This window comes from Streptopelia decaocto (assembly GCF_964273445.1).
Source record: "Streptopelia decaocto genome assembly, chromosome: 20".
Lineage (NCBI taxonomy): Eukaryota > Metazoa > Chordata > Aves > Columbiformes > Columbidae > Streptopelia > Streptopelia decaocto.
The window spans coordinates 6,971,126-6,998,258 of record NC_138675.1 but is presented as its reverse complement, the minus strand read 5'-3'; the positions used below and the strand labels follow the sequence as shown (position 1 = coordinate 6,998,258).

Sequence of the window (27,133 nt, the reverse complement as noted above, 5' to 3'; positions counted from 1 at the left end):
GCCAAACAGTGAGCTTTGGGGGACTATGGGGCTGCCAAATAATGAGCCTTGGGGGGCAATGGGGCTGCCAGATAGTGAGCCTTGGGGGGCAATGGGGCTGTCTGTGGTGTCCATGATGTCTGTATGGTGTCCATGATGTCCCATGGTGTTTATGATGTCTGTATGGTGTCCATGATGTCCCATGGGGTCTATATGGTGTCCCCAGGCATGGTGTCGCTGTGGTCACTGGCCATGATGTCCCATGGTGTCTATGATGTCCCATGGTGTCTATGGTGTCCATGATGTCCCATGGTGTCTCTATGGTGTCCCATGCAGGGACAGCTGCTGCTTTTCCTGCCCAGGGCTGGGTAAAGCCACGTCCATTCACCCCCAGCTCAGGTTTCAGCTGTGTCCCAGGGAAAGGGGCAGGTTTCAGCAGGGGCACTGTCACCTGTCACCTTCCACTTGCTTGTCCTGCTGTAGGGGGTTTTGCAGAAAACCGGGGCCCTGGCGCGCACTTTTGGAAGAGCGGGAGCTCGGCCAAGCGTGCAGCGGATGGAGCTCCTTGTGAAGTGTCAGCAGAAACTTGGTTCAGGGCTTGGGTGGTTTTTGGATGAAGATTCTAGAACTCATGTTTACCGAAGCTGGTTGACCCGTGTGTGTGCAGGGACGGATTAACTGCAGGACTTAGCACAGTGTTGAGCTGTGAAGTGCCACATCGTCAGCTGCAAGTTGTTTGAGTTCTTACGAGAATTTATTAATGCTGAGACTGAGCCTGAATGAAATTCCGTGAGGGTTGCGGGCTGGGGGCAGCTCGGGCCCCGGTTAAAGAACCGCTCTGGACGCTGGTGCTCGCCCAGCTAATTCCATAGGAAGCAGTAACGATTCGCTGCTGATTGTAACGTGTTACCGTACTCAGACCAACTCTTAGTACTTAATCAGCTGAAGTAAATTAGGTGACAAGGAAGCTCGAGCTGGCTCAGACCTGGCCAAGCATAACTTATGACATAAGCAGGAGTCAGTTTATGTTCGAGCCTGATGGACTTTTGATACACGTGTTATACCACAGAGCCCTTTGGAAAAGGCTGAGCCTCTCATCGTTACTTTTTTATTTTTAGCAGTCTAAGAAAATACGAGCTTGAACAAGTTTGTCACATAATTTGCTGAGTGCCGTGGCGGTGCTGGCGTTGATTTCTGCAGGGAAGCAGCACGGGCTCCGTGCTGGAGCTGCCTGGGCCCAGGTAGGAGGAAATTCCAGGTCCTGGACCAGTGGAAAGGTCCCTTCGGTCGGTGCTTGTGGAGTCAATTGGGGAACTGCGCTCGCTGTGATTCATCTGCATTCCAGGCAAGGCTAATTTAATATAGACAGTGTCTTACTGACATGACTGAACTGAGGAAGTCGGCCTGAACCATTTTTCATAGTTCTGTGGCAACATTCATTTTTGCATGTCAACACTGCTGGAAGCATTTACAGAACCAGTGTCAACACTCGCCATCCGAAGGGCTGCGGCGCCGCTGCTGGGGGGACTGTTCCCCAGGAACCCAGCGGGGCCAGCGCTCAACATTCACAGTGCCTGGCAGCGTGTTGTTTTTAAATGGGTGAAGTATTTGGTAGATTTAGAAGTGGCTCGTGGCAGGATGGCACCGGGGCGCGCCGCAAAGCCACGGCACGGGGCAGGCGGCTCGTCGCGGGTTTGGGGAGTGCAGGCGAAACTTGTGTGCGGTCCCCTCCTCCCGCCCCTCTGCTGCCCCGTGTCTTCTCCCCCATGCTGAGCATGTCCCGGGGGCTCGGGGACACCCCTGAGAGGCAGAGGCTGCGTGTTGAGCAGCTGTGGCGCAGCAGCGCTTTGCGCTGCTTTTCCCTCTGCAGCCCCCTTGTCAAAATGAGCAGCATCTTTTAGAAAGGTTACGTTTTCTTTCCACAAAGTAACTGACAAATTTTTGACTCGGATATTTTTGTTAAACTATTAATGAGAAGCATGTGGGCCATTGCAATGGGTGAATATTAAGATGAGCTGAAGCAGTGGCGCGTGGCGCCACCATAGAGACACCATAGAGACACCATGGGGCGGTTTGCAGGTCACCAGGAACCGCTCGAACGCCACCATGGCCAGAGACCATAGGGACACCATGCCTGGGACATAGAGACAATGTATAGACACCGTGAGATATCATAGACACCATAGAGACACCATAGAGAGACCATGGGATAGCATAGAAACCATAGAGACACCATAGAGACACCATAGACACACCATGGGGTGGTTTGCAGGTCACCAGGAACCGCTCGAACACCACCACGGCCAGAGACATAGGGACACCATGCCTGGGACATATAGATAATGTATAGACACCGTGAGAAATCATAGACACCATAGAGACATCATAGAGAGACCATGGGATAGCATAGACACCATAGAGACACCATGGGATATCATAGACACCATAGAGACATCATAGAGACACCATGGGATATCATAGACATCATAGAGACACCATATAGACATCATAGAGACACCATGGGACATCATAGACACCATATAGACAGCATGGGACACCATAGACACCATAGAGACACCATAGAGACACCATGGGACATCATGGCCAGTGACCACAGCGACACCATGCCTGGGGACATCATATAGACCCCATGGGACATCATGGACACCATACAGACATCATGAACACCATGGGACATCATGGACACCATACAGACATCATGTACACCACAGACAGCCCCATTGCCCCCCCAAGGCTCACTATCTGGCAGCCCCATAGCCCCAGAAGGCTCCCTATCTGGCAGCCCCATCGCCCCCCAAGGCTCACTATTTGGCAGCCCCATAGCCCCCCAAGGCTCCCTATCTGGCAGCCCCATAGCCCCCCAAGGCTCACTATTTGGCAGCCCCATAGCCCCCCAAGGCTCACTATTTGGCAGCCCCATAGCCCCCCAAGGCTCACTATTTGGCAGCCCCATCGCCCCCCAAGGCTCACTATTTGGCAGCCCCATAGCCCCCTGTAGCTCACTATTTGGCAGCCCCATAGCCCCCCAAGGCTCACTATTTGGCAGCCCCATTGTCTCCCAAGGCTCACTATTTGGCAGCCCCATAGCCCCCCAAGGCTCACTATTTGGCAGCCCCATCGCCCCCCAAGGCTCACTATTTGGCAGCCCCATAGCCCCCCAAGGCTCACTATTTGGCAGCCCCATAGCCCCCCAAGGCTCACTATTTGGCAGCCCCATCGCCCCCCAAGGCTCACTATTTGGCAGCCCCATTGTCCCCCAAGGCTCACTATTTGGCAGCCCCATTGTCCCCCAAGGCTCACTATCTGGCAGCCCCATAGCCCCCCAAGGCTCACTATTTGGCAGCCCCATAGCCCCCCAAGGCTCACTATTTGGCAGCCCCATAGGCCCCTATAGCTCACTATCTGGCAGCCCCATTGCTGCCTCAACCACAAGTTTTAATTTGGAATTTTACTACAGCCAAATAATACCGCTAAAAGCTCTCAAAGTAGCAGGCCCGGCTCTCCCCCGGCTCAACCCCGCGAGCACATTGTTTCAAAACATTCCAGAAAGTTAAATGAGGCTTTTGGGCTTGCCTCTGGAAAATCCAATAAGCTATTCTTACTTGTTTAATGAAAAAGGTAAAATAGAATCCTAGGCTCTGTCCTACAGGAGCTGGTAACGCTGTGGTTTTCATTGGAGCGGGCGCAGTGGCTGTTCCTCATTTGAGCTTAAATTTGTTGATGAAGTTTTTTCTTTAAACTATTTTAAGCAAAGCCCAGTGAAGGTTGAAGGGGGAGCTCTCTTTCCAATACCAGTTAAGCACTCACAGGGCCCTTGGTTTTTTGTTGAGGAGCTGGATTTTCCCAGCCTGCGCACACAAGCTCACGCGTGGCCCCGCACTGGCCCCTCACCCTGGTCCCTGGCCCGGGATGGGCTCGGTGCCCGGTTCCTCTGGCCCGGGATGGGCTCGGTGCCCGGTTCCTGGCCCGGGATGGGCTCGGTGCCCGGTTCCTCTGGCCCGGGATGGGCTCGGTGCCCGGTTCCTGGCCCGGGATGGGCTCGGTGCCCGGTTCCTGGCCCGGGATGGGCTCGGTGCCCGGTTCCTGTTGCCTGGGATGGGCTCGGTGCCCGGTTCCTCTTGCCCGCTGCCTCCCCAGCACCCGTGGCTGAGCTCCCTGGGCAGAGCGATGCAGCAGCGGGCGCCGGGGACACCTGGCGTCGCTGACCACTTTTGGCTGCTTCCCAGGCAGATTTTGGGCAAATACACGTCTGTAATTTACGGTGAAGGTTCTTCTCGAGCTTTGCCCGCGTCCGCAGGGGCTGTGCAGCCAGACGGGCAGCAGCTCCTTCGCCTCTGAGAGTCTCATCGTTCCCCGTGAGTGTCCCACGGGAGCATCCGCGTCCTGCTGCTGCAGGATCCGTGTGTCCGTCTGTCCGCCCGGCAGCATCCCGGGCGCTTTGCCCCCCGCTGCCCAGCGGTGCCCAAGCCCGAGCTGGGGGGAGCGGAGCCCCGTTCCCTCCTTCCCCTCCCGGGGGCGGCAGCAGCCGCAGCTCAGCCCCGGCCCCCCCGGCCCCGCTCCGCGGGACGCGCCGCGTCGGGGGCGGGAGCGGGACCGGCCGGGGGCGGGAGCGCTCCGGGCTGGGCTTTACCTGCGGGGCGGGCAGAGCCGCTCCCCGCCCGCCCTTCCCTCGGCTTTTCGGCTTCTTTGCCTTTTTTTTAGTGATTATTTGTTTCCCGGCGCCGCTGCGGCTCCCGCTCGCTGCGGGACTCCGCGATTTGCGGGGTTGCGGTTTTTTCGGTCCGAACGCCTGTCGGTTTCCCAGCATGGGACGGGAGCGGGGGCACTTGTGGAGGCTGCTGTGGTGCTTCGGGTTTTGGGGCGGCATCCCGGGGGCCGCTGGCAATCACTACCCCTTCCTCTGGAGGAGCTGCTACCCCTGTTACCTGGGCCGGGCGGGGTTCGGAGCCGAGCTGAGGGCAGGTATGTCACCGGGTGGGGACATCGCGGGGTCCTGAGAGGTTCTGCTGCTGTGGAGAGAGAGAAACGAGCTGCCGGGAGGGATCCCGGGCTGGCAGGAGCTACGGTCACAAACCAGTGACCTGTACTTGTATCGTCACTTTGCATTACAACAGGCGCAGTCTGGTGCATTTGTAATCCTGAAAAGTCGCCGCTGGTAGAGGGGAAAAGAAACTCTTGTTTCTTTCCACCGGTTGCCATGCAGCTATGTGGTTTGGTTCAAGATAGCTACTGTGCAATGTTCCTTTAAAAAACAAATGTATGCATTTTGTTAGGGTATGCTGATAAGTTCCAAAGGATCTTCTCACGCCCATCCAGGGTGATAAATGAAATATGATGCTGTTTTATCATGGAAAAAACCTCTGTTTTTCTCTCTCTGAGTCTGAGTTTGTCTGGGTTGCATGAACGTTTCACAGCGGAGTCTTGCGAAAGATACATCTCGGTATTGCTCAGTGTCATTTGATGCGCGAGGGGGATCCGCTGGCCGCGGTGGCCGGGCTGGGGCCGGGCTGTGCCGGGCAGCTGCAGTCCCATGGCCGGGCTGGGGCCGGGCTGTGCCGGGCAGCTGCAGTCCCATGGCCGGGCTGTGCCGGGCAGCTGCAGTCCCATGGCCGGGCTGTGCCGGGCAGCCGCAGTCCCATGGCCGGGCTGTGCCGGGCGGCTGCAGTCCCATGGCCGGGCTGTGCCGGGCAGCCGCAGTCCCATGGCCGGGCTGTGCTGGGCGGCTGCAGTCCCATGGCCGGGCTGTGCCGGGCAGCTGCAGTCCCATGGCCGGGCTGGGGCCGGGCTGTGCCGGGCAGCTGCAGTCCCATGGCCGGGCTGTGCCGCGCAGCTGCAGTCCCACGTCTCGCGGGTCACCTCTCCGCACTGAAGTGCTCTCAGTTTGCAGTGTCGGTCAGAAGCAAATTCCCAACCAAGGCATCTCGAGCCCGTTGCTGCGCAGGTGGTTCTCGGCCACCCGCAGGTGGAGGGGCTGGAGTCGCTCTGTGCTCCTGGTGCACCGTCTGTCGATGGTACCGCAGCATCTTCTCATCTCTCTGTGCATCAGGAGGTCGGGAGCATTGACAGCCCAGGGCTGCTGACAGCAGGTGGAGATTCAAACATACCAGAACCTCCGTGGTTCCACCTCCCAGGCAGTAAAGAGCAAAATCTGCATTTCTTCCCTGTCATCATCGTGGACAGGTTTACTTTGTTTTAATGACATTGGCACTGGGTCCGGCACTGCAATGAGACAGTAAACGCTTTTTTGTTGCTTTCCAATACTTTTGTTGAACACGCCTGAGTGTGGTGGTGGGAGGGGATGCTGAGCAAGGTGTAGGTTGGGGGAGGACACACACACCTGTTTCTTCCTCCCTGTGTGCTCAGCTGACTTAGCAGCAGGTAAAGCTTGAGGTTGCCTGAAGATTTAGGAAATAATGGAGAATATGTGAAGTTCACTAAAGACTTTGGATGCTTGTGGGTAATGTAGACGTCAAGGAATGCATTATCTCATCATGAGATAATCCTAATAAATAAATGCCCCAAGCAGTCAATTATAAAAGTGGTATCATTACATTTGTGATTGTGCCAGACCATTGGAAATGGGGCGAGTTGCTGTTTTGTTATTTCTAGGTCAGACGTTTGTTTTAAACTCGGATCGCGTTTTGTGTCTCCGTCCAACTCCATTAGCTCATGCGACTTCTCCAAGACAAGCTCCTGAGCTCCAGCTTTGTGTCTGGAACACCAGCGCGGCGTCACCTGCCCCCGGTGCCGCGCGGCTCCCCGCGCGCCCGCGGCTCCGGCCTGGCGCTCGGGTGAGGGATCTCTCAGGATACAAGGCTGAGGCGTTTTTCTCCAGTTCAGGAAGAATGTGGTTTAAAACTTCAGCTGGAAAAGCAAAGCGCCTTCATCCCGGCATTTTGGCTGTTTTTCCCGAGTGCTCTGAACTGGGGTGGATAGCAGAACACCTATTGAACCGTGTGGGAGCTCTGGATCCTTTGCCAGGAGCACGCTTTTGTTCATCTCCAGAAAAGGGTGAATATCTGGCCGTTTGCAAGCCAAAAGCTGTGGGTTTGGTTGATGATTTTTCCTGCGCTGTGGGAGTTTCTGTTTGACAGGCAGCAGCTGATGGTCTCCTGACCGTATGATTTTTAGGATCCCCTGCACGGGTGTATTTGCCAGGTCAGGCTGTGCGTGATGGTTCTTCCATCAGCCAGTTGCCAAAGCCACGTGAGCACAACGAGCTGCCGTGAGCGCGCTCCACCAGCAGATTTACCGTATGAATGGAGAATGAAGAGGCGTTTTGTGTAATAGCGGTGTGCATTTCATTGAGGTCTTGAGTGCCTTAAAATGCAAACAAACAGTGCTCTGCTGGGTCCTTGGGTGAGTGTAGGGAGGCTAATTGCAACGCTATGGGTTATGTCCTTGTGCAGGTAACCGTTGCAGGAGAGATCATTGTGCTCTGCTGGGGACTTGCATTAAGTCGTCACAGTGAAGTAGACCTGGTACCTCGATATTCTCTGCGTGATTCTCTGAAGTACGTCAGCGAACAGCACAGAGCATAGCTGGTCGAGTTTAGTGTGCTGATGTGGGTTCCGTTAGCTCCTTCAACAGCCACCTGCGTTTCCCTCGGTCGGTGCCGTTGCCAGTTGTAGGTCTGGGTTTGCCGCTGTTCGCAGGCATCGATCCCACGTGCGTCTCACGGGTACGTGTGCTGCCCCCCCGGCACCCGCACAGAGAAGTGGGGTGAAACAAAGCTGCAAGGGAAGGTTGGAGGGGGTGAGTGTAGCAGCACGTCGAGAGCGAGCTGCCTGCTTGTTCTTACGTGCACTCTGCTCCACTCTGAGTAACACCTCATTATCAGCACCGTCCGAGACAAACGTGAGCACAAACGAGAGCTGGGCGACGCTCCCAGCTGCTGCGCTTGAAGGCAAAGAAAGGTGAGCCGAGGCCAAAGCGGGCGGCTGAGGCAAAATAGCTCCCTGATACACTTTCCCTTCGTCAGACTTGTAAAACCAAAGCGTCCGTTCCCAAAGCGCCATTGGAAACCACTGCTGCTGAGGATGGCACAGGGACGTGGGGACGTGGTGGTGCCTCCTGGCTGTCCAGCAGAGCCTGCGGCCAAATAACTCTGGGGAGCTCTTTAAGAGCCTTCAAATGCATGTTTTACAATAAGACGCAAACGGAGGGTGTGGAGGCGTTTTGGGCAGCTGTGGTTTCCTTGCGCCGTTGGACCCTGCAGTGCCGGGTCCTGTCTGCACGGGATGCAAGGGGAGCTGCAGTAACAGGCCCTCGGATGGCTCCAGGTTGTTTGTGCCATGTGCTGTGCAGAACGTGCAAGAGGTGAAATAGTGCCTGGGGTTTTTCCTTCTAACACATCCCAGCACCGTTCTGCACCGAGTTTCTAAGTGGTAGCACAGGGCAGCAGCATTAGTGCCACCCAGGAGCTTCCCCCCTGGGCCATCCAGCGTGCCGCTCGCCTGGTTCCTCTCCTGCCGGTCTCTTCTTAAAATTGCTGAATTAGCTTTAACAAACTGGTACCGGAAAGATAAAGTTGCTAAATCCCACACATGCTCATCTTGATGGATTTTAATTACCCTTTTCCCTGCAGCCCTGCTCTGTAATCCAGGCTAATTGCCGCGGGGATTAGAGCCTGGCATCGCGCTGTAGGCTGATAGAGCGAAGCTCGGCAGCTGGGATCCATCTCCTCCTCCTCACCCTTTCAGAGGAGATAAACTGCCTCTGGACCAAATATTTGGTAATTTGCAGAGCTGCTGTTGCCACCTTCTTTCCCCTGACACGGAGCTCTTGTTGGAGCTAAATCGCCGTATTTCTTCTCGAAGGACCTGTGCGTGGTCGGGCAGTGCGCTTCACCACAGCCACCTCCTGCACCCTCTGCTCCGCTTTGCTCTGCGTTCGACTTTCCTGCATTCGGTTGCAGCATCGCCCCTGTTGGTCCGTGTAGCCGGTATCTGAGGACCGATGGGTTGTTTCTGTTTGGGGAAGAGGCTGACGAGAGCATCAGCTGTTTCTGGGGTGAGCTCCGTGTCCTTGCGGGTGAGGACACAAGTGCAGCAGGGGAGAGTTTCCCTGCCCAACAAGCCACGTCCCCCCCAGGCTCTCGCTGCATTTGGTTTTTGTGTCTCCCTCGGTGGCTTTGGGCCGGACGCGCTGCGCCATGGTGCCGGCACAGCGGAGAGCCCGGCCGTGGCGTGCTCCAGCGTGCTCCGGCCTGGCCTGGCGCCGGCTTCCTCAGCGGCAGCTGCCCTTCTCGCAGGAGCAGCCGGTATGCTTCTCATTTGCTTTCTTTGGCATATTAATTTCAACCAGATTTTGTCAGCTCTCCAATAGGAAAATAACTCCGGCGTGCCACAAACCGCATCTTGCAAAGCGTCACATGGATGTTTGGGTCTTTGTTCTGCCAAGACGTGCGCCGAGGGCAACGTGACCCTTCTGGGTGATGCTCTGTCCTGGCGCGGGAGGCAGCTCCTGCTGCTTCACGGTTTGTGTTCCTGGGCAAATCCAGCCCGTGCAGGCCCGGGCAGGTCGGAGCTGCCGCTGCGGGGGGGCCCGCTGGCCCCGCTCCAACCCAAGCAACTGGTCCCCACCAGAAAACGCCAACTCTTTGTGGAGCATCCGCCCAAGAGGTGCCTCTTCTCCCGTGCACTCGTACCGGGGTTTGAATTTGGTTTGGCAAATTGCGCAGCTGTGTTATTTCCACAGACACAAGCCTCAGATTTCTTGGGGGGTGACCCTGCTGCCTTCCCTTCGGGGTGCAAAGGGTGGGAGGGTTTATTGTGGTCACACCACGGTGTAGTGGGTGTCCGAGAATCTGTTAGAGCAGCAGGAGATAAGTGAGGCTCCAGAGGGAAAACCGGAGCTGGCGGTTCCGTGTGTGGTGAAGGTGACTCTGCAGGTGGCACGAGGGGGGCTGGGGGTGGGTTCAGCCCTCTGTAATTACAGAGATTTAGAGGGTGAAAAATACAGAGAGAGAAGAAGAGATACGTTGAGAGGAGATGTGTAATCACTGAATATGAGTAATGGGGTGCAAGGAAGAAGTTTATTCAACACATCGCTAACTTTTTTGGATGGTAAACTCTCCGTGGCTTAGATTGGAGTTGAAGGGAAGCAGTGGAATAGGCATTTAAATTCAGACCAAGAGAACTTCCCAAACCCCAGTTTTCCTGTTCTTGAGCTGAGTGGAGCCAGTTCTGTGTGTTAATAGCTAACTCTGCCCAGAGAGATGTTATAGAAAAAAAAGAGAGAGGAAAGAAAATAAATGAAGGCCAAAAGGCCCTTTGGGTCCCCGGGAGGGCTGTGGTGCCACCAGGTGAGGTCAGAGCGGGTGGGGTCGGGCGACGCTCCGGGCACCGCTGGGGCTGGAGCGGGTTTGGGCACCCCTGGCTTGCAGAGACGCAGCCGGGGCACCGCCCTGCCGCGATTCAGTGAGAACATGTTTCTTTATCTCGTTAGTAACAGTCATTGATGGAACGGTGCTGCTCGGCTGCTCAGCTTGGCTCGGCTCGCCCTGCCGCGCCAGCGGGAATAGCTGTGCGTGCTGCACCAGCGCAGAAAGTGCATCGGAACGCTAACGGAACCACAGCTACCGAGGTTTCCTCTCCGCGGAAAAAGGAATTGCTGGTTGGCTTTTTTGCTGTGAGTGTGAATGCGATCTGGTTCCTCCCTCTGACCAGGGATGTTTGATCCGTTCCGGTCTGGAAGGTGCTGTACGTGTATGTATGTGCACACACGAATGGCAGGAATTAAGGAACTGTGCAGCTCTATCCACAAACATCCCTATTATTTCTAATTATAGCCATATGAAGGAGTCTTATGCCTCAGAAACCTGAAATTGCCTTTGACAAGTTTCTGATATGCATCTTGCTTAGCACCATGTAGCCGGGCACTCCAAACCTTTGACATTTCTTTTCTGCTCTGGAAGTTATTCCCAGTGCTCAAAGGCAATTTAAGGTCAGTGAAACAGGAGTGAACCTCCTTTCTGTAGCTCATTGCCATCTGCCTCCCTGGTTTTGAAGCTTTGATAATAAAATTCTCTAGGATTTTGTTACCATGGGCTCGTTCCCATGTCAGCTCTTGGAAGGTGGCTCAGTGCTCGGTAGAGGGTGTTTCTGGCCCGGGGTGCCTGTTGTTCCAGGTGCTGCAGTGGAAGTGGATGGGACGGTGTTGCTGGGCGGTGGGTCCCTTGGTGTGCGAACAGCTGCGCCGGGTTCGCTGGGACCGGAGCTCAGACTCTCACTGTTGTTGTCTGCCTCTTGTTTGGGAGTCAAGCTGGATGTCATCATGTTCTTAAGTATCGTATAATTTTGAACAAATCCTCGCTAACCATGCAATTGATCCATCGTAATAACTTTCTCCAGCTATTACCGTGTTTTCTCGTCCCCAGTGATGTTAGCAATTCTGATCATAGTTCACCACCAGATATCCTGCGTTTCATGTAAGTAACGAATGGACTGGCGCAGCCAATTTTCAACACATAAAGAGTAAGGAAGTGTAAAATCTTAATAAATCCGTCATCTTGGAGCAAATAGAAGTGACTGTTGGGAGGCAAACAATATGAAGGATGGTTTATGCCAATTGTCAAATAAGATGCTTTTTTTTTTTTCCCTGATTGCTTGCTTGTCCTTGAAATTTCTTAAACAGCCTCACTGATTAAACATAATGAAATGGTTCCTTCTGCATTCATTCCTCAAATCTGGAGTCGGTCAATGGAGGATAAATAATCCTGACGTCAGATGCCGTCGTGCCCACTTCTCTGAACGCTTTTCCCCTCTTTTCTCCTGCAGATGTTGACGAGTGCCAGGTCCTCAACGGGGGCTGCCAGCACAGATGTGTCAACACCCTTGGATCTTATTACTGTGAATGCAAGCCGGGCTTTCGCCTGCACACAGATGGCAGGACCTGCATTGGTAAGTCAGAGTTGTTTCTCAGAATCCTGCTGTTCTTTCTTAATGTGTTTCTGTTACTGGGACCATAATGTTCGCTGCTCTTTCAGTACAGACTTGCACAGCTTAGACTGGTTTGCGCTTCCTTAGTTCATTCTGGTTCAGGAGAAGTAACTCTCAGTGCTTCTGCTTTTGATGCAGGGTGTATCAAATATGGCATTTTCAGCACAAATACATAAACTAGGTTATGAAACGGTTCAGGTCAGTTGTTTTACCTGAGCTCATTTCCCTAGTCCAGCTGTGCGTGCAGCTGTGGCCATAACCACCTCCAGACTCTGCCCTGGTAGCTGCTCCTGCAGCCGCCTGGATGGTGCGTGTCCAGACGTTGTCATTCAGATGCCAGCCCTGGCTTGGAGCTGGTTTCTGGGCCAGTTTCTTGAAATATTGTTGTTTGCCTGCCCCAAACTAGAGGCTCAGAGACACCAGCGTAGAGCTTGGACTCTGCCTTCCAGCATCTGCTGTTGTTTTTCTTAAACCGCTTCTCCCTCGCAGCTTTATTCGACACATTCTTCCACTTTTTTTTGAGGGATATTTTCATACGAGTGGAAAGAATTCCTCGGTGATGGTATTACAAAGGCCATTTGGTGGTTTTTCTGAGAATATAGTCATGCTCCGAAGTTTGCTAAAAAGGACTGTATGAGGCTGTGTGTTCCAGCTGGGAACGGTGATGTGAGCAAAGAGCCATCGGAGGCGGCGGCGCCCACCGTGGCCAGAGCAGCACAAACCGCACGTCTCCAGAGCTGCCCCCGCTGTGTGACGATGCTCTAAGGAGAGCAGTGACCGTGTGCTTGAGGCGCAAGGTCGCCGAGCGCCCTGTGTGTCACTGCAGAAATCCAGAGGCAAAAGGATCGCAAGTGAAAGAAAAAGCCAATCATTCCCAGCACGCTGCTCTAGCACGGGACACGCAAAGTTGTGTCTGTGGATATGCATTGCTACTGTTTGCATGCAAATGTGTATGGGGTCTGTCATCTCATAATCATCTTTATAATAAGTAGTTCTCTTTTTTTGTGGTATGGAGTGATTCTGCCGCCTCTGCCTCAGACTGAGCCTGAGCCGGGCCTTGGGAAGCTCTGCTGTTCTCAGCCCAGAAGGTGAAACCATTTCCAAAGTAGAAAAGGGCTCACTCTAGGGAGGAATCTCTTATTGAGAAGCAATTTCCACCCTTTGCTTTGGCCGCTCGGGCTCACCTGCTGCTGTGACATTTCTGCTGGGACCTGGGGAGCTCCCCCGCTCCGTGCCGCTCACGCCGAGCACCGCAGACCTGCTTTGCATTACACTTCGGAGCGAGTATTTGCCATAACGTGCACAGGGTTGGAATTTCTCCACCAGAATTAAGGGGTCTCTATCTGTGAAACCTGATCCCGGAGCCGCTGGGCAGTTTGTGGGGAGCGGCGCTGGCCGGAGCTGCGTCCGCTCAGCGGTGCCCGCGGCCCCGGCATCCACAGCGCACAGAGCAAGCAAAGCTCTCCCTGCGTAATTGTCCAGTACCGTTTGTAAAATAACAACAGAGCAGACCCAAAAACGGGGCTTTCTCGCTTCAGGACTGGTGGCTTTTGTTCTTTACACTTCTGTGACAGAAATGTGCATGTCTTTATGTGTATATGTTACACCTTTATAATAGCTCTATTGTGCTGGTTGTGCAGAGGGGTGCGTGCAGACATCTGTTTCTGTAAAAGCCCAGAACAGAGCGCAGACTGAGGCTGTTTGTGGCGCCCTCCGTGCCCCGCGGGGCGCTCGGTGCCCGGTGCGCAGCAGCGCGCGGTCCCGCCGGTGAGCCCTGCGGGTCACTGGGGTAGCGCCCGGCCCTCCAGCGTGCGCTCGCTTTCGGTGCTATTTTCACAATTACACGCAAGTGGTTCTTTCCTTTAGTGCTCGGCCTGCATAAATATTTACACTGCAGAGCCGGAGGCTTTGCTCCGACTTGATCTTGGAAATCACACGGTTTCCATTAAGCCGGCATTCTTGACACGCGTTCCCAGGCGGCGATCGGGGGCACGGGCGGCAGCAGCAAAGCAGGAGGCTTCACTCAACACACCTCCCTTCACACTCTGATTCGCGTGTTTTGGGAGAGCTTTCCCAGCAATGGGAACAAGGCGGCATTTTCTCTTGCTAAATGCCAAGCTCAGGGCCAGCTGTGAGAGGGAGGCAGAGCGACATGGAGCCGCACCAGCACCCGTCAAAGCCGCAGGCACGTTGGGGACATGTAACAAGTGTCCCCAGAGCAGAGCAGCTCTTTGGTGCCTTGGTGGTGCAGAGAGGAGGCACAACAGAGAATTGGCTACCGGAGCTTCTGCCCGCTGATGAGCTGCTTTATGGTTGTGGTGTTGGTTGGTACCTATGAAGCGGTCGGTTGTGGTTACAGTGTGATGCTGAGCGGGTCCGGGTGGGTGTTTGGATGTGGAATTTCCACGGGCAGGAGCAGAGACGTTGCGGTGCTGGGGCTGAAGGCGGCCGGAGGCGCTGGGTTTGGCTCAGGAAGACCTGAGCCACGTTTCTTCACTCCTGTGAAGTTTTGGGCACTGATTTGATGCAACCACGATCTTTATTCCCTGTGTGGTACCAAGGGAGTAGGTTCGCTGGTAAACTGAGTGTTTCTCTTTGTGTTCAGTATCCTCTAATTTTGCTGGACAAGTAAGGTTCAGTGCTGCTAAAACAGAAAAAGTGCCACTAAATCAGGTACGAGCCGGGTCCAGCGTGCAGACGGGCTCGAGGCAGCTGCGGCAGCAGCGCAGGGCGGAAAGCGCTTTGGAGATGGGAGAAAAAGGCTCTGCCGTCAAGTTTCTAGTTAAGGTCTGCAGAACCACGGACCTCATTCCTGAAATGTTTTCCCATCCCCACAAAAGCCACAGAGGCTGCGGTTGATCAGCGGCGCTGCGGGAGCGCGAGGCTGCGAGTTCCCCGCGCGGCTCCGCTCCCGGCTGCGCCGTCCTCTGCTCTTCTGCCTGAACTGTCGTTTCAGTTTTGTGCTGGAAAGTCAATTCCTATTTTATTCCTGGAGACATCAAAGAATTGGAAAGCAGATAAAGTATTTTGCAGCTTTCTTCTGATGGCTTTGCACCCTTGGTTGTTGTTTGCACCGTTGTACTTAGCACTGCAGATGATAAAGCAAAGCACAAATGAGGAAAGCTTTCAGAAGTTATTTATCACCTTTAAAAGCAATTCCTTATGAAATGCAGTTCCATATGGAACTCAGTTCCATATAAAGAGTTGTTTAGATTAGCGCTTGAGTTTTGTAGAGTGGGAAGAAACATTTTGCCTTTAAAAACATTTGACTTTGAGGGTGTTGGTACCGTTTCCAGCATGGCCGGAGCCTGGGTATGCGCACAGCCCAGCAGGAGGGCTGCGAATCGCATTTTCGGGCATTACCGGGAGGATGGGGCGGCCGGTGACAGGGACACCAGGGCAGGTCTGGGTCACTGCGACTGCTCTGCGGCTCAGGAGAGCACGAAAATGCCTTAAAACCACCTTCCTGCGTCCTGCTCGGTCTCAAACAGCGACTCCCAACCATTGTTGATATTTTGGGTAATCCGCAGCTCATTTGTGCAAGATTCTTTTATTGTGTCTTTGTTCAAATATGGCCAAGTCACTGAGGATTTGAGTGCAGAAGGGAGCGGGGGAAGAGCAGACGTTTCTGCTGAAAGTGAAACAGAGCAAAAGGAGTCGCTGGGCGTCCTGAAGTCACCTTTCCCTTCATCAGCAGCGCACGGGCAGGAGGCTGACGGCTCCAGGTCCTCTGCGCCGGTTCCGCGGGGGCCGAGCGCGGGTCTGGGGAGCTCGGGCCGAGCGGTTGCTTGTGTTGGCCTGCGGAGCAGGAGATGGGCTGCGTTGACACACAACATGTTTCTGGACATTGTCTGGGGTTAGAATGAATCAGTCGGGGATTACACGACATATCCCTATTCATATTAAGAGGACTTCAAATGAAATCTCAAATACAGGAGCCATTATATACCGAACAGACGTTTGTGCTATAAATGTGCCCAGAGGGTAGTTGTGCATGAGCACTTTGTAGAGGTTTAGTTTGCATGCGTTGCACAGACAACTTGCACCTTTTACAAGATGTGCCCTTTTCTTTGTCCAGTGAGGCATTTCTGAGCCGTTTCTTAGAATCAATGGGTTTCTGTGGTGTAACGGGGCCCGTCATGCTCAGTTCTGGTTACAGCTGTAACCATGGACTTCTCATCCATTTTTGGCCCCAAGAGGGTCAGAGTGCAGGATCGAGCACCTTTGAGCAGCACCGCGCTGCTCTCAGACACAGGGACGGACGGACGGACAGACCCTCCCTCTTGCAGACGATGAAACATCATCTGTGGAAAATCTGTCTGAGCTCTAATTGCAAAAATCTGTGTGAGGTACAAGATGACACTGGGTTTGGCAGCGTTGTAGCCGCGATGTTAAGCAAGGAAAAGCATCTGGGAATGGAAATATTTTTAGAGTGGTTCTGTAAACAGAGAAAAAAAAAAAAGAAATAAAATAAAACAAAAAAAAAAGAGCAGTAGTTAGAACAGGCCCAGCAGCGAGGTCTAATGGCTTCTAATGGTTTCTACGCTGTGAGAAGCCAGCGAAGGAGACCAGAGTGAGAAGAGCTTTGCTTTGATGGAAAGACACCCAAACCAATTGTAACGTGTTTCATTTGTCTTATTATTTAGACTGCAAATTCATACAAATAACTGCATATTGGGAGGTTATTTTAGACATAGATGCATTGGCTCGTTGGCCCAGTACTTTTCCCATAGGAAGGAATGTTTTGGCAGGCATTAGCATTGCTTTACTTTTTTTTTTTTAAACACATTATTTATGGGTATTTTTGAATATATGTTGTTAAACACTGTAATAGATGAGAACATTTTGAAATGACCACCCATCTCTGCTGAGCTCGGTGCTGGAGCTCCGACCCACAGCGTTTCAGGAACGCTGACTATTTGTTGTTTCCTTCCAAATGCATTAAAGGAAACGATGCCAGCACAACTAACGTAAACTCCAGCCGAATGCTGTGTATGGCAATACTTCAACCCTATTTGGTCACTTTTATTCCCCCAAATGCTGTTCAGTTAATTAGAGGCATACGAAGAAGAGTTATTTTCAAAAGTTCCAAATTGGAGAGGAACTGTTTGCAGAAAAGGGAAATGAATGTACAGCTTTGCCTTCCATCTGCCTCCTGTGCCAAATAGTTGTTTTACACTGATATACAAGAGTTGCTCAATCAAATTACTTTCAGAACTTTGTCCATAGAAAATGCTTTTTGGAATAGTTGGGCAAGGTGTTGGGGGCACTGTGGTTACCTGAAGTGCTGGGCTGTGGAGAGACGGTTTTCATTAGAGGGGTTTTTAGCTTTCTTGTAAGATTCTTCAGCGTCAGCACATTCATTTATTCTGGAGTCTGGAAAATAGGTCAGAAACATGTGAGACCACAACTCGTTGTACCATCCTGCTTATGGAAACCAGGTCTGGCTCCCCACCCAGCCCAGGCCGTGTTGTACCCGCAGCTTTGACGTGCAGCCTTTGTGCTTTTCCGCGTCCCCTAAGGGGACCAACGGGCTTTAAAGGCCACTTGCCCAGTTCCCGCCAGGGCCGCGTCTTTTTGGAGATGCTCGCTGGGGAAGGAGGCGCTGGGCAAATCAGGAGACACACCATGGCCTGAGAGGAGACTTGCATCACTTTGTGGGTGTGCGATTACCCCCGGATGGCTTATCCACCGCAGTCTGCAAATCCCTCTCCAAAAAGTCCTTCCCAGCTTTGTTTTCTAGCTCTGATTTCTCCTGGATACAAGGTCAGTGGTGCTGGATGGTATAAAATATGCAGGGAAACTCAGCCCACTTGCTGGTTGCAAGGTGCACACATCTCCATTTAAACAGTGTGTCTTTGCTGCTTTTCCTGCAGAGGAGTCCCAGATTATGTTAATAAGGACAGAGAGGGGGAAGGAGAAGGCTATTTTAAGGCTGATTAATGATAGCGAGCTTGTGAAGAGAGGATAGCCCACATGTTCGGTCATAAGATGTGTTTTCTGCCGTAGCCGAGGCAAAACCTTCTGTTTTCTGACTGTTTGAACTCCTTTGGGCAGGAAGCGCCGTGCGCGAGGCCGCCCAGCCAGCGCGGCACGGCGGGACGGCGGAGCCGCGGTGCCGGTCCCGCCTGCTGCATCCAGACACGCGGGCTGCGGCTCCACCATTCCCAGAACTGACCATACCTGCTGGGCCTTGCCCCGTGAAATCAGTGTCTTTTGCATGGCATGAAGCCAGAAGCTTAGCTTTCCCTATCACTTTGTCACGAGAAAACCTGAATACACCGAGCGCAACTCGGAGCACTAATGAGGGTGAACCGGCGGTGCCGCTGCGCTCGCAGCGATGCTCGTTGAGCAAACGCCTCGCCCGCGCGCTGCCGTTTCTGTGACGTGCTCTGTCCCTTCGCCTCGCAGCCCTGAACACGTGCGCCCTGAACAACGGCGGCTGCGAGCAGGACTGCGTGCAGCTGGCGCCGGCGCAGCACCGCTGCCAGTGCCGCCACAACTACCAGCTGCGGGAGGACGGCAAGCGCTGCGCCCGTGAGTCCCGCGCACGGGGGGCTGGGGGGCACGGCTTCGCTTGGGCTTTTTGGGGGGGAAGATGAGGAATTAGGGAGCGTGCACTTGCACATTCAGATTCTCTGTGTTAAAATCTATGCATGTTATATTGCCGTGAACATACTCTGCGGCTTATTCTGAGAAGCGAGGAGGAGCTGAAGGAGCGCAGCAGCACAAGTGAGGCTGTAGGAAGGCACAGAGTCCCGAGCCGGCGCAGAACAGCCGCGTGTGGCAGCAGGACGGGATCTGCTCCCGGGCCTGCAGACAGCCGGCGCGGGGCAGAGCGGCCAACGGGAGATAGAGCAGGGGTTTAATCTCTGCAGTCGCAGCAGTTGGCGTTCGATAATCAGCAGGAAGGAAGTTTTCAGTTGTGGAGTTGCTAAGGGAGAAGGAACACCCGGGGTATGAAAAGTGCAGCAGTGGGTGGGTGTTGTGGTGTCTGTCCAGGTCCTGGAGCAGGTCAGGGATTGGCAAACCCTTGATAGCAGCACTGGAAGTTTGCCTGGTACTCGCTCTGTAACCTCTGTAGAGGGACATGCCCCTGCTGGAGAGGTTTGACTCAGATCAGTGCCTGACTCTGTGTGATCGCACGCTGTGCAAACCCTCCTGCCGGGATGGAGCAGTGAACAGGGATTTTCTGTCTGGTGCAGAATGGTCTCTCACAAATTTCAGACTGTTTTGCTGGGCATAACTGCTCGATGCTCTGTTTTCCCATAAGCACAATGCCAATAAGAGGTAGGATTAGCGTGAAATGAGCCTTCTGCTTGGACCCGCAGTGCGGAACCCCTGTGCCGACAGGAACGGCGGCTGCATGCACCGGTGCCACAGCCGGCGGGGCGCAGCGCGCTGCGAGTGCCACCCTGGCTACCGCCTGGCGCCCGACGGCAAGGCCTGCGAAGGTAAGGACCCTGCGAGACACACTGCAACTGGTTCTCACCGGGGGAGCAGTGCCCGGTCCTGGGGACGATCAGCGTTTGAATTTAACGGAGGGGTGCACAAGCCTTCCCCAGGGGTGGCACGAGAACGCTCAGCTGAGCATTGACGGCTGTCCAAGAGCCCGCTCGGGTTGTCTGGAACAACACTCGAGTTTCATGTGATCCAATTTCCTAGGAAGCTTTACAGTCACTCTGAACTCTTAACTCTGTTTCTTTGTTAGTCAGGACCCCAGTGATAAATTTAGGGTGCAAGAAACCATGAAAAACTTGGAGAAAGTAACTATTGTCCCTTAGAATTAATGTTTATGGCACAAGCTTGACTGCTCGTCTCTTGCAGACGTGAATGAGTGTCTGACCGGGCTGGCCATGTGCGCACACCAGTGTCTGAACACTCGCGGCTCCTTCAAGTGCACCTGCAACCCGGGCTACGAGCTGGGGGCCGACGGCAAGCGGTGCTACCGTGAGTACCCGCCGGTGCGGGGCAGGACGGGGACCCGCTGCTGGGGGGTCTGCGCGCCGTCCTGTGCGAGCAGCTGGGGCTGAGCCACAGCAATCCTTTGGGAAGAGCCTCACAAGCAGGTTTGGGGTGTTGATTCTCCTACCATGATAAAAAACTTTGATGTTTAAAGTTACCATGAAGCTACTTTTGCTGGTTTAGGCAATTTATTTAGAGCCATCTGGCTCCAAACAGGCCAAGTTCTGTGCTTGGGGACTTTGCAAGATGAGTTCAGTCAGCAGCAGATGTGTAACTGAAGAAGGAATTGAAGTGATCACATCTGCTCCCATCAAGAAAAAGAATAAACACTATTACGCAAGAACAAACCAGATCGTCCATCCGTCTCTGTTCAGCCAATAGACACCAGCAGGCCAGCCGGGCCCTGACCAGTCTGCCTTTTCCAGGGATAGAGATGGAGATCGTCAACAGCTGCGAAGCCAACAACGGCGGCTGCTCCCACACGTGCCACCACACCAGCTCCGGCCCCGCCTGCACCTGCAACTTCGGCTATCGGCTCGAAGGGGACCACAAGACGTGCACTGGTAAGGCAAGGGAAACCTACATCCCGTATCACAAACATATCCTGAGTCACGGTGGGGATCTCTGTACATTAGCTGTGTGTACATGCACTACAAACAGGTTAACAGAGCTGGGAACGGATGCAAACTAAAAGGAGAGGAGAAATTGTTCTACTTGAAGACATCCTCAAACCTCCACTCAAGGCCTCCTTGGACAGCACACATTGACTTCAGAACTAGTTTGTTGTTTCCTGCTGAGACTGCTCTAAGGCAGCACTGGCAGGTCCAGAGACACATAGAGCTCACTCATTTCAAGAGAAAAATCAAGAATACTGGCTCAGCATTTGGCACGGATCAGTAAAAACTTACCCGAACTAGTCAGGAGCATTTTAGCAAGTCCTGTCACCACAGCAAAGCTCGATGTGTATTAACACCCAGCGCCCTTTGGTTTTTATTTAGACATCAACGAATGTGACGATGGTTCTCACTGCTGTCAGCAAGACTGCTACAACTACCCCGGAGGCTACGAGTGTGCGTGCTCCGCGGGGTACAGGCTCAGCAGGGACGGCTGCGGGTGCGATGGTGAGCAGACGCGAGCGGCCCCTCGAATAAACCACGGCGAGGCACACGCAAAGGAGCCCCTGCCTCTAGCTCTGCTTTTCTGGATTCCTCAGCCCCCCCAGTTCGGTTACTGTTAAGGCAGTGCAGTTATTCTAACCCTTCAGCAAAGGGGCTGAATGTATAACAGGATATTTCAAAGTCCAGGGCTGATTCCATTAATTGTCAGAAATCATTTTATGTCCAGCTCCAAGGGCCAACATTGCCCATCATTTTCACTCAAGAGATACAGACAAATTAAAGTGTCTGTATGAAGTACAGCTGAGAGACTGACTAACACAAGCTTTTGCTAAATAGAACAAGAAATTGCCCTACCTGGTTGTAAACAACCAGGCGCTTCTCCCAGTTTCTCCCAGCAGGTTTCCTGTTAGCTCGTCAGAGTGATGAGTCACCTTCTTAGCATAAAGAATGTGGGGCTTTTTTTCCTGCTAACGAGGTGTTCTAATTACCAAATTGCTCACAGCTGAAACCCAAGTTTACCCACCCATTTCTACACAATCAGTGGCAGATATAAGCTGGAACCCAGGGCTCCCTGCATCACTAGGGAGTCTCATGGCTACCAGAGGGGAGATGCCATCAGCCTACCTGCTGATCTGGGGACAGGTAATTTCTGTCCCCTGTGCTGCACAGAGGCCCTGCTCCTATAACACTAAACTATCCCGTGTTTTTCAGATGTGGATGAGTGCTCTTCGAACAACGGCGGATGCGAACACACGTGCCACAACCAGCTGGGGTCCTTCCAGTGCGAGTGCGAGGTTGGGTACAAGCTGGACGAGGACCGGCGGAGCTGCAGCGGTGAGCGCCCTCTGTCCCTGCCCCTGTCCCGCTCCCCGGTGCGGGCTGGAGCTCCTCAGCCCCCCACACCACTTCTCCCAGCTTTTTCACAGCACTTACTACTATTAGTAGTGGAAATGACTCACAACACCAGTGGGAAGCTTTTCCCTGATAGTGCCACATTACTCAGCACTTTCCAAAGAATTTTAGGAGATTTTGGCACAGCTACACTTGTGATAGTCTGCAGAGATGGCTCCATGTTAATCAAAGAACCAGAACCCTTTCCACAGTCACCAGACTACAATTTTTCCTTATAATGGATTATTTTTTTAAGCGTTAGTGTCTTTATCCCACCACCAAACACGCTGTTACGCAACTTACTCACTTGGTAGAGCAGCCAGCACCCGGGTCTTCATCTGACAACCCCAGCAGCATCACCTGGGTGCCTGGAAGGGTTTTCTGGGGTCTGCACCCCAAGGAGCAGCATCTGGTGCCTCCTCACCCTGGCAGAATGCCGGAGCCTCCCCCTGCCTGGGGCTTTTATAGCTCTGCAGCCCCAGCCCCAAGGGTGACTGTGATCAGCTTGATTGCTTGGCTTTTAACCCCTGCCTGCCCTGCAAGGGAAGGAAACCTGTAGAGTACCTGACAGATACTCTTCCCAAAATGAGAACCTAGCTGAAATGCATTGCTTGATTTTGTTAGATGGGCAACCTTGTTTAATTAAAAATAAAATAAAATAGCTTACCTGAAAGCTCAAAGAGGCCGAGTGGCGCTGGGCAGAGCACCAGCAGGGCCAAGGTGTGGAGCTCAGTCACGGGAGAAGCCAGAGCTGCCCGCCAGGCTCAGATCAAAGCTTCTCCCGTGGATTTTGAAGTCACTCCATGGGCACGTGCCCATTCCAGCCTGAACAAGCAAACACAGTGCAAAAACGTTAGCAGTGTCAGACTAAAGAGAGATGAGTGGTGGAAACCCTGCCAGATCAGTGCACCAACCCTGCACAGATATTTCTGGTTTCCCTTTCTTATTACAGAGGGTCTGTCCTACTCTTCACCTCTTAGACATCTTGTCTCGTCTCCCACTTTGACCTTGTCGTCTCCTGACTGCTCCCCCAGCTCTCGAGGATGCTGTGGAGGCTCTGGATGCTCGGCGCCCCGTTATCCGCCCAATCCCTCACGTCGCCATCCTGCGAGATGAATTTACCCAGCTCTTTAGTGACGACTACGAAGAAGAGGAGGAAGAGATGGAAGCAAGAGGGGAGCACACACTTTCAGAAAAATTCGGTGGGCATTTAGCAGCATTGGTAAATGGCATACTTCGCTTGGAAGCGTTCAGAATTAATCACGCGTGCCGGGTTTATTTGTGTTTGAGTGTACCCACAAGACCTGTCAAGTGCTGTTTCTACGCACACAGAACCCGTGTTCCAGCACAGATGTGTTTAGCTTTGCCGCAGCCCGCACACGGGGGGTCCCCTGCCGGACGCTGCGGTGCCGCGGGGGAGGCTCTTCACCGCGGCTCCTGTCGTTGCAGTCTGCCTGGAGCGCACGTTCGGCCCCGACTGCAGCCTGAGCTGCCAGGACTGCCAGAACGGCGGCACCTGCACCGCGGACGGCAGCGGCTGCGACTGCGCGGCGGGCTGGACCGGCGTCCTCTGCAACCAGAGTGAGTGACGCTGCGAGGAGCCCTGGGGTCCCCGCCGCGGTGCCGCGGTGCCGCTGACCTCGCCTCCCTCTCTCGCCCCAGCCTGCCCGGCCGGCACCTTCGGCAAGAACTGCAGCCTGAGCTGCCGCTGCCAGAACGGCGGCACCTGCGACCCGGCCACCGGCGCCTGCCGCTGCCCGCCCGGCGTGGCCGGAGAGCTCTGCCAGGACGGTAAGTCCACGGCTCTCCATCGCCCGCATCTCCATCACCCGCATCCCTCCATCCCTGCACCTCCATCACCCGCGGTTCTCCACTGCGTGGCAGTGAGGACCATCCCCTTCCTCCCCCGTGGGGACCTGGATGGGTGTGGGATGTCTCACCTCCCTGCAAAAGGCATTTCAGCTCCTCTGCGGGGCCCTGGCGTCCAGCACAGAACACCGAGGCCTCCCTTGCAGTTTCCTTTTCTCTCTAACACATTTTCCTGTAAGGAAATAGCACCAGCGAGCTGCGAGTGATGTTCCCCAGCCTGCGGAGGCAGCTCCTTTCTGTTTCTCTTACCGTGTTAGTAGAACATTTGCTGTAATTCGACATAGGGCTGTTACAGCCATCTCTAACACACGCTTTGATGTTCCAGTTCTGCTTCTCTGAAGCCTTAAAACTGTTTTGCACAGCCTGTCTCACACTGCTCCCTTTGTAGCTGGTCACTGGAAGCATCTTTCAACTCTTTTGTGAATTGTCCCAGTGTGAGCGGCTCTAACACATCCCCGCTCCATCTGACTCGGTGGGTCACCTAGTCCTGCATGGAAAAAAGTGTTTTTAATAAAGACAAGACAGTAAATGAGATTCTTCACCCATGAAACAGTGCTCCAGTCTGTGTGCCTTGTCTTCGCACTGAAAGACCTTTTCAGTCCCTGTTTGCTGCTCAGCACTGACCATGAGCAGCAATGACCGTGTTTCACTGGCCGGGCAGTGGCAGACACAGAAAAGAATGTCAAAACCCAACATTCACCAGTGAATTTAAAGAACTGTGGCAATATCTTCCTCTAAACAAAACCCAAAGCATTGAAAAGCTGTGACAACAGTACTTACCAAAGCACTGCTAAAGGAGTTCCCACAGCCTGGTGCTCAGTATTTATTCTTCCAAAGAGTTAAAATCCGGGGCATGTGATCTAAAAACACAGAGAGAGTGAGACAATAAGAGATTCAGACAAAGTGACTTCAGAGCAATGGTTAGAGCACATGGGAGCTATTACTGCAGGAGCCCGAAGCAGCATGTAAATGAGCGCAGGAGATACCCCGACCTTGTCTTTCTGTAGGAAGGAGGTGGTTGAGGGGCACGAATTGAAAACAGGAAAGTAGGATTAAAATAAACAGCAAAGAATGGCTCCGTTGGCCCAGGGCGGCGTTTCCTCTGTGCAAGCGGCCGCTGTGCTGCTCGTGCTGCCCGGACAGACGGTGCCAGAGCTTTCTGCTGACACGTCTGTCTGCGTGTGCGCCCTGTATTGAGACCTATAGCACAACAGGGGAAGAACAATCATTTTATTCCCTTAATAGTGCAAATATATAATCATTTATCAATAGGAGTGGCCTCCTGGGTGACATTCTCCCATATGAAAAAATGGGCTTCTGTGGGCCCTGCAGGGTGCAGAGGTGACGGGTGCCCCGAGGCACCTGGGATGGCTGGAAAGGGACAGCAGGTGACACTGAGCAAGGACAGTGCCGAGCTGATTTGGGGCTGATACAGGGGGTCTAGTCACTCATCATTATTTCTTTTCACACTCACCCCATCCTTTGCCCGCGTTCCTTTCTGATCCTGTACAGCTTTGGTTTTGGTCCATTTTTCCTGTGGCCTGCTGGAAATAAAATGACAGGCTGAAATTGGCTCATCTTCCCACATGATCTCTCTCCATTACTAGGATGCCCTAAAGGATTTTATGGGAAACAATGCAGGAAAAAGTGCAACTGTGCCAACCAGGGTCATTGCCATCGGATTTACGGAGCCTGTCTGTGCGATCCTGGCTTATACGGACGGTACTGCCATTTAGGTATGCTTGGCCTCATTTTCTTTTTAACAAGATATACTATTCTGAGATTACGGCCTTTCTGGGTGGCAAAGCGTGTGTCTCGTCTTTCCCCACCGCAGTGTGCCCCAAGTGGGCGTTCGGCCCCGGCTGCGCGGAGGAGTGCGGCTGCGAGCAGCAGCACACGCAGGACTGCGACCGGCGGGACGGCTCCTGCCGCTGCAAACCCGGCTACCGCGGCGCGCGCTGCGAGACCCGTGAGCGCAGCCCCCGCTCCCACGGCCCCCGCCCCCGCAGCCCCGGCTCCCGCAGCCCGTGTTCCCGCAGCCCCCGCTCCCGCGGCCCCCACTCCCCAGAGCGCGTTTTCCTGGCGGAAACTCAGCTCGCTTCCACAATCCCAAGGCTGTCATGCCTCTGGCTATTTAGATTCTATTTAACGATTATATTATTTTCTTATATATAATAGATAATATATAATTTATTCTAAATTATATATAATCTATAATAGTATGATATCATATTTAATATTACACATTATATACAATAATGCATATTATATATAATGAATATATAATATATATTATATATAATGAAAATATATAATATATATTATATAATTTATATTATATATTATTATATATAATAATATATAATATTAATATATAATATCTATAATATATCTTATATATAGTAATAACTTATATTATATTATATTATATTATATTATATTATATTATATTATATTATATTATATTATATTATATTATATTATATTATATTATATTATATTATATTATATTATATATAATGAGTATATATACACTATAGTTATATAGTTATAATATACAAGCATTATATATAATTACATAATATATAATAGGTAATATCTATTATCTATCTATAATTTGTTATATATAATAATATGCATTGTATTATTATATATCGTAACTATATTAATTTAGTTATCCAAATCATGTTTCGACTACCAGACTTGTCCTCAGCCTCAGTCCCATTAAGTCCGCATGCAGAACCAGCACAGCCCGTAGCTGCGAGCTGGGGCTGCCTGCGCTTCCAGGGTCTGTCCAGTGATGCCACGTTTGTTCTCTCTAATGACGCTCGTTGACAGGCTGTGACCCTGGTTATTACGGGGACGGCTGCAGGAAGCAGTGCAGCTGCCCCCCCGCAGTGTCCTGTGACCACGTCACCGGGGAGTGCCAGCCGGAGTGTCCCCCGGGGTTCGGCGGGCCGGACTGCGCGCAAGGTAAGGCCGGCAGACTCACCGCGCGTACACCGCTCTCGGCACCGAACACGCGAGCACCGCGCGTACACCGCTCTCGTACCAAACACGCGAGCACCGCGCGCGTACACCGCTCTCGGCACCAAACACGCGAGCACCGCGCGCGTACACCGCTCTCGGCACCGAACACGCGAGCACCGCGCGTACACCGCTCTCGGCACCAAACACACGAGCACCGCGCGCGTACACCGCTCTCGGCACCGAACACGCGAGCACCGCGCGTACACCGCTCTCGGCACCAAACACACGAGCACCGCGCGCGTACACCGCTCTCGGCACCGAACACGCGAGCACCGCGCGTACACCGCTCTCGTACCAAACACGCGAGCACCGCGCGCG

General features: G+C 53.1%; 1 protein-coding gene across 1 annotated transcript in view; it reads left to right on the top strand.

Moving 5' to 3' along the window:
• Positions 1-27,133, top strand: part of MEGF6 (multiple EGF like domains 6) — a 63,602-nt gene that overhangs the window by 23,650 nt on the left and 12,819 nt on the right. Inside the window, exons 2-13 of the mRNA XM_082070057.1 lie at positions 11,781-11,903; positions 19,274-19,396; positions 19,770-19,892; positions 20,333-20,470; positions 20,906-21,028; positions 21,737-21,859; positions 22,951-23,118; positions 23,366-23,497; positions 23,579-23,707; positions 25,393-25,521; positions 25,620-25,754; positions 26,624-26,758. Coding sequence (XP_081926183.1) covers positions 11,781-11,903; positions 19,274-19,396; positions 19,770-19,892; positions 20,333-20,470; positions 20,906-21,028; positions 21,737-21,859; positions 22,951-23,118; positions 23,366-23,497; positions 23,579-23,707; positions 25,393-25,521; positions 25,620-25,754; positions 26,624-26,758 — 1,581 coding nt within the window. The remainder of the gene's footprint in view (positions 1-11,780; positions 11,904-19,273; positions 19,397-19,769; positions 19,893-20,332; positions 20,471-20,905; positions 21,029-21,736; positions 21,860-22,950; positions 23,119-23,365; positions 23,498-23,578; positions 23,708-25,392; positions 25,522-25,619; positions 25,755-26,623; positions 26,759-27,133) is intronic.